At 34.8% G+C, this 7,306-nt stretch overlaps 1 protein-coding gene across 2 annotated transcripts in view; it reads right to left on the bottom strand.

The window, feature by feature from the left end:
* LOC105458502 (calcium/calmodulin-dependent 3',5'-cyclic nucleotide phosphodiesterase 1A-like) overlaps positions 1–7,274 on the bottom strand; it is an 86,184-nt gene extending 78,910 nt beyond the window's left edge. The window contains exons 1-2 of one of the 2 annotated variants that reach the window (XM_011703852.1): positions 5,581–7,274; positions 3,918–4,281 (exon numbers count right to left, since the gene is read on the bottom strand). In XM_011703852.1, the coding sequence (XP_011702154.1) occupies positions 3,918–4,014 (97 nt within the window). In that variant the 5' untranslated portion in view covers positions 4,015–4,281; positions 5,581–7,274. Of the gene's footprint in view, positions 1–3,917; positions 5,164–5,580 lie in introns of those variants that run through there. The other variant, XM_011703851.1, reaches the window with a different exon arrangement.
* Positions 7,275–7,306: the final 32 nt, after the last annotated feature.

Raw genomic sequence — 7,306 nt, 5'->3', positions numbered from 1 at the left:
ATGTGTATAAGATATATATATATATATATGTGTTCAATTCAGAACTGCAACAATTACAAGTCCTTAGGTCAAGTAAGTTGTAATAAAAATTATAAATAGCTTATTGTCAGATATAAGAAATAAAAGCAATTACTTATAAACAAAATTATAGGTTGAAAAATTTACACAATTTAAATATTTTGACCGAATTTACACAATTTCATGTCGAAAATACAACGTTTCTATATATATCGCGGTGACGTCAGAAACGTGATATATATCTGATGGGACATACGTATCACGTTGCATACCCTAATTATTCGATCCACGATGCATTTTCGGTTCATCGAATTTCAAAGGATTTCTTTTCGATATACTTTAGTCGGTCTTCCAACAAGCTAAACTTGACTTGAAATGTGAATTTATCCAGAATGGTAATGATATATGTACGTTTTCGCAGCATAACAAAGAGCAATAGAAAGAAAGAAGAAAAACTCAAGTGCACAACAGTGTTAATCATTTTTCTCCTGACACAAGTCAAGCGTGTATCTAGCTATTTTCCTCGCTAATTACTCGCCGCGCGCGCGCGCGCGACCTCGTACAATTAATAACCCGTGCGCAAGGGTCAAGCAGCGCACTTTTAACGAGTTTTCTACGACCATATATACAACGCTTTACGTTCACCAAAATATGGAAAATTTACGAAACTCGGAGTGAAGCAGCAGGCACTTAGTGTCGGAATAATAAACTCGTATATCACTGCGGGAGATTACCATCTTTCAACAAGCAATTTATATTGGAATCACGATGCGCGAAGCAATATACAAAATATACAAATGATTGTTACAAGATAAAAAGTGACAAGTCAACGAGATATTTTGTGTGTCTTATTCTACAAATAATCTGTTAAAGCTCTCGTGATGAAAAAGGTTGTCCAACGAATAAATGATTCTCGCAAAAAAAAAAGTGAATAAACCCACTCTTTATTCTCACAATTAGTTGTCGGATGATTAGTACGCTCAATATTATGGTCGTGTTCTGATATACACTACCAGTACTGAAAGTTTATAGTTTACGTTACATATACTATAGATTTTCAGTGCTGACAGTGTATATCGGAATACGGTTTATGAAACTACTGCAGTATATTTATCAAAAAGCGATTTATCTCTCAACGGCATTCATCGGTTTATAAATTGATAAATAATAAAGAATACCAAAGAATAAGATTAGGAGACCATCACATCAATTATGAAAAGTTGAACAAATCTGAAGGTTTCGGAAAATAGAATAAAAGCGAAGAGAAAACCAGAATTAATAAAATTACACACCGACAGTTTAATGTCGAGTGCCGAATGAAGATTATCAATATTCATTACAATTGACAGATATTTCAGTTTCCGAATGAGAAAGGTGACAAATAATATCATTATTTGAGATTGCGCATTTGAGATTGTCATTTTACAGAGAGAGAGAGAGAGAGAGAGAGAGAGAGAGAGAGAGAGAGAGAGTGAAAGAGCAAGAAAGCGATTGAACGCCTTAAGAAACGTTCATTATTCTCCCTTATATTAAGAATTCCTGCAAACCGATTAACAAATACCTCTCATCGTCTGGTTCTCTTTCACAATCCATCGCTTTCTCATCCTTTCGAGCACCCTCACACAAGGCACCTCTTCTTCTCTTTTCCTCTTCCTCCTTCTCTCTTTCTCTCCCTCTTCCTCTCTCTCTTTCTTTTATTTCAGATTCTACGCCTCCGTTCGGCATTTTGTGCCGAGGTATTAGAGTCTAAGCGAAGGCCTCGAGGGATCCGATCGAAGAACGCCTCCATTGGTATTCCTAATGGCGAGAAAGGATGTCGGGTTAACATCGTTTAAAAGCACAGGCCGTCGCCCATTAATGCGCCTGATAGTTCTCCAGAAAATCTCATCAACGGTTCTATTTTCGATCTTATAATCGACAATATCGAACAGCGTTCTGTAATAAATCGTCCTGTTGTTCAGTATGAAACAAGTTCGCATCAGCGGTCAAATAACGTAACATAGCGTGCGAGCATAATTTCCGGGATCAACTGCGCTAACCCACGCAAAAATTCATCCCGCACGATAGTTGGATAGGATTTTCATCTATTGTAAGATATCATATAAATCTACTTAAATAATATGAATATTTTTCACGCATATATATAATTTTTCAACGTTACAAAGAATTTATGTGCCAAGTCTATAATAATTAATGAGTATTAGATAATGTAATTTCTCACTATAAAATTACAATTAATATTAATCCAAATTTTAACTAACATTTATTTACGCACAATTTTCATTCATAGCTTTATTTTTTGTAAATTAAAGAAGTTTAATTATTTTTTATGACCAAGAAAAAGATATTACTATTTCTCATATTTTTAAATATATTAAATAATGTGTGTGTGTGTGTGTGTGTGTGTGTGTGTGTGTGTGTGTGTGTGTGTGTGTGTGTGTGTGTGTGTGTGTGTGTGTGCGCGCGCGCGTGCATTACAAAGAGAAGAATAACAATTGCTACTGATATTTGGAATTTTTTTCTGTTTCTAAAATTTCCTCCTCAATTATATAGTGTATTCAATTATCTGCTGGAAATTTTGAATATCTTTTAAGCTTTATTTACAAAAGATAAGATCGGATGCAAGTAACGTGATATATTATATAGACAAAGTATGTAGAATTATGTAGACAAATAAATTTCTGGAATCTTAGCAACTTTTTTTACGAATGTTTCTGTTAGCAGTATTTTAAGCTAATCGAATCGCGGGCTAATCTTATCGGCGAGTCGATCGGTCGACGGAATCGACGAAGGTAACCTGCAGTTATAAACGGTCAGCGGAAGTTAGTTACAAGATAAATCTTGCCGTCATAATTTGAGACAACTTAACCCTTGCCGCGGGGATGTAATCGTTAATCCTGGATGAAACCCATCTAAACGGGGATAAATCTTATTCTTGATCAATGAACAATTTTTCCAAGAAAAAAAAAACACAATTTACGTTAAGATTTTTTCTTCGAAATATATCTTTTAAAAAGAGATACATTTTTCCGCATTTTTTTTTAAATTTTATTTCCTTGATAATACTAATTAAAAGGAATGACACAATAAAGATAGAAATTTAATCAAATAACTAGCTGAATAAAAATTAGTTTCTCTTTTATAAATGAACAATAAAAAGAATAGATTTGATAGAAAGCTGAATAATAATACAAGTATGTTTGAGATTGCACTCCGTTTATTATAATAAATAATAATCCGCGCGCAAAAATGCGGAAAAATGTTTTGATATTATTTCTTTATGCAGGTAGCAAATAAACATTGTTTTATTTTATTTCACATTAATATGGAATCGAGTATGATGATACTAGAAATTAATATATTCAATTTTATGTTTTCACGCGACGCGATAAAATTTTTAAAAATATAGTTAAAAATAGCATAATATCAATAAACATTTTTTAACAGTTTTCTGAAAAACTGTTAAAATAATAAAATAAGCATTAAAGCGCAAGGCAACGATGATATTAGTTTTAACGAAAGCTTCCATCATAAATTTCTTTCGATTTCGAAATTAAGCTCATTAATGTCACATATACTTTAATCGGCTTTAGTTCGCCCATCGAAAAATGTAATGCAGTACGTATGTAGCTCGTATGTGTCATAAAAGATTTTGTTAGAAAATGTGATTATTTTCTTTTTCTGGGAAAAGCTCTAGAATAGTCTAGAATACTTACTTTAAAATATAAAATCTAGAAAATACTATTCGTGAAAAAGAGAAGCGAAAGTGTATCAACTCTGTATTTCAAAGTATCAAATATTGCAATCAAGGCGTCGCCAATGAGGCAAAAGTAAAAATAAATCAAAATATCGAAGCCTGAAATAAACAAACTATACGATAAATGAAGGCGTTTACTCACCAGCTGTCGCACCGACACTGCCGCCTGGCCAGATCCGCCAACTATTCCATCGACGCCAACTCCTAGGTGATTTCTGGCATCGATTTAGCTCCTCCATTCGGATAACACTCACACGATTCGGATACAAATACCCGGAAAAAAATAAAGAAAAAAAATACGCGGCTAATTACGAGCGCGCATAGTGCTTGTATCATACAACGCAAAAGTCTGCAGACAATGAGAGACAAATGTCGAGAAGAGACGTCACTTTTAAGAGTCGTTTACTGTCTTTTATACGTTTTATCTGCGTTACGATGCAATACTATGTTTTACGCCATGTTTTACGTTTCGGCTCCACCTTATCGCGTTTTTGCGCTTTTTATTTCTAATCATGAGAGTAACATATATTTCAATTGCGTTTAATATATCGTAAACCAAATTAGTTGTAAATTAACTAATTATCGTCGCGTGTATGTAAAGTATCCTATAATGATAAATCGATAACGACTACATTTGATAGTCTTATTTGTTAGGTATATACTCCGCGAGATGATGTATATAAACGCAAAGATAAATTTAAAATACAGTAATATATTCGCTTAGAATATCTCTCTATAATTTTAAAATAATTATATATACAATTAAGTTATTGACGCAGTTTTATAACGAAATAATGCATTTTTAATGTAGCTTCTTTCGGAATGCACGATTCTTGAAAATTTCTTTTTTATAATATTCACACGTACATATATTATAAAAATAATTTTCAACATGTAATTGAAATATTGAAATAAATAAGTACGCAAAAGGGATATTCGTCTTTTTAGGTTAAACAACTAGGTTTAATCGCATTCCACTTAATATTGACGTACGTATATCAATAACCGAACATACACGATTAGGGACTTAAACGCGAAGCGCGTTTATTTGTTCTCAGTAATAGTGTAGAAATGTTCGATTTGCAACACGATTGACAATATATCTAGGTATCGTGCACGCGAGACAATTAAGTAAATAATCGCCAGATGATATACACAATTATCGTGGTACGCGAATACGCGATTGAATCACGAACGTGTATATAATAATTTCTACAGATGATCGCTCGACGCTTCACCCGACGCGACGTAATCCACATCGTAATCGTCGACGATCACTATTACCGCGCCGTCGTGATACGTTTACTTCTGACAAATAAAAAACGAATTTGCTCCAACTCCGATGACTCTTGAAGCACGCGAAGCGAATTGAGATGACGGATTCACTCTTACTCGCGCGCGCGCGCGCGCGCGCGCACACACACACACACACACACACACACACACACTCTCTCTCTCTCTCTCTCTCTCTCTCTCTCTCTCTCTCTCTCTCTCTCTCTCTCTCTCTCTCTCTCTCTCTTGCATGCGCGGCGACTTTCGCATATCGTGTTCTTCTTCTTCACAACGCAGACGAGCCAATTGTATACATTGAAAATCAAATATTTAAAAATAACAATATATATTCATTTAATCGTATCGATTACTTGCACGATTAACGTTATGTTATTGTATAATAACAATATTTTTAATTATAGATACGTTTTCTACAATGTATGCGTATAATTGTTATTGTTATTATTAATCTCGCGACGATTATGCTATTACTTATATTTATAGTCATGATTGATAAACGATCAACAAAGTACCTCGTAGTTTCTTCAAAGCGTATTAAAACAATCGTCAAGTTGCGCGCGACTTACGATATCAATAATGAATGATTGATATACGGTAAGTTTAATCGCCCACCTCTTTACTCGACACTTTCGCGACTTCGGCACGCACAGTCCGCACAGGTCAGTGTTAACGGATAAAAATCGTATGGAACACCGAGCGACATCACCGCGCGACGACAAACCGACCGAACCGACGCGATGCGACGCTACGCGTCGCGACGCTACGCGACACGACGCAACACAATGCACGGCGCCGTAAGAGACAAAGATGGCGGTTTCGCGCGACAGCATGCGCGCTGAACTTGAAGCGTTATTATACAAAGCATTCGAGCTGCTATAAAGTACATTCTCAAGCCTTGCAGTAAATATCGAAAAAACTAAGCATGCTATTTAAGATAGCCTTGAATAAAGATCAATGACAAGAATTTTTCTTCTTTAATGGGATTTTGTAAATGAACATGCCCAAGTCTGGATTTGAGAATAGCGCGCGAAACGCGATAAATCTTTTTCACATTTCATATCGTAAGTTTCAACACGCTTTGAAAAAGCGATCGAGGTATGTACTTCGTTGGTCGTTCACCATCTCAATTACCTGCAATAGGATTCACGACTATAATTTTATAAGTACCTATGTAATTATATGTGTAACAACGATTTAATCTTCATGTGCTACCGATCGTCGGAAGCATCGACCTTCCGATGTAGCCAATAATTTCGACGAGGTATCACATATGGGTAATTTTCGTAACTGCAGCAGCCAAGAATTGCGAAGATAACGATGGCATTACCAATCATTTTGGCTGTACCAAGGATAATAAACACGATCGTTTTTCCGTTAGTGACCAAATTACTAATTTATTATTCGACAGTAAAAAATTTACAAGTTAAATACAAGTTATCGGTGCAGTCGATAACCAAGATCTTGCCGTGAAATTTAACAAACATTTCCACGCGGGGATGCGTGTCTATAATATTATGATGCCAAAAAAAATTATAAAAGTTGCGTTGCGAGTATTTCGCTACGTTTGTTAAACAATTGTAATACTCCTTATCGAAAGCCGAACGACGATTCTTTCTATCGATTTGTGATAAAAATCTCGTATTTTTCAACTTTGCATGAAAATTTTGTAGTTACCTAATTGATAGAAGACGAGAAGTAAGAATCAAATTTAAGTAAGTAATCCTATTACATATATAACAAAATCGCAAGCAAAATCAACTTTGCTCGTTATTTATTTTTGCAAGCCTAAACAATAAACAACATTATTATATAAATGATATATATATCTTGTCGATTAAGCGTACATATTTTGTTCACAATTTCTCTTAATAAGAATCACGAACAATCACGTACGAAACTATATATGTATATTCTCTTAAGACTTCAGCTATACATGTTCTCTTAAAGCTGCTCGTTAATTCTTACGTACGAGTAATTTGCTAATGGATCGAGTTCGTTCCCGGAATTGCCATTCGTTTATGCAGGAACAATTTGATGAAAAAAAAACGTACGGTGCAGATGACACTTATTTTCCAAGTCTTTTTTCCATTTAGCAGATCCGGCACGCGATACTATCATCTCTATCTTAAACAGTTTTGTCTTATTACAATTAATTAATGTTTCCTTCCGCGACGATATTAATCTCTCTCTCTCTCTCTCTCTCCTGTCTCTTATACACATCTCTGAGCGGGCTGGCAA

This window comes from Wasmannia auropunctata, unplaced genomic scaffold (genome assembly GCF_000956235.1).
Source record: "Wasmannia auropunctata unplaced genomic scaffold, wasmannia.A_1.0 LD334508.1, whole genome shotgun sequence".
Classification (NCBI taxonomy): Eukaryota; Metazoa; Arthropoda; class Insecta; order Hymenoptera; family Formicidae; genus Wasmannia; species Wasmannia auropunctata.
This window is presented reverse-complemented; position numbering and strand designations above follow the sequence as displayed.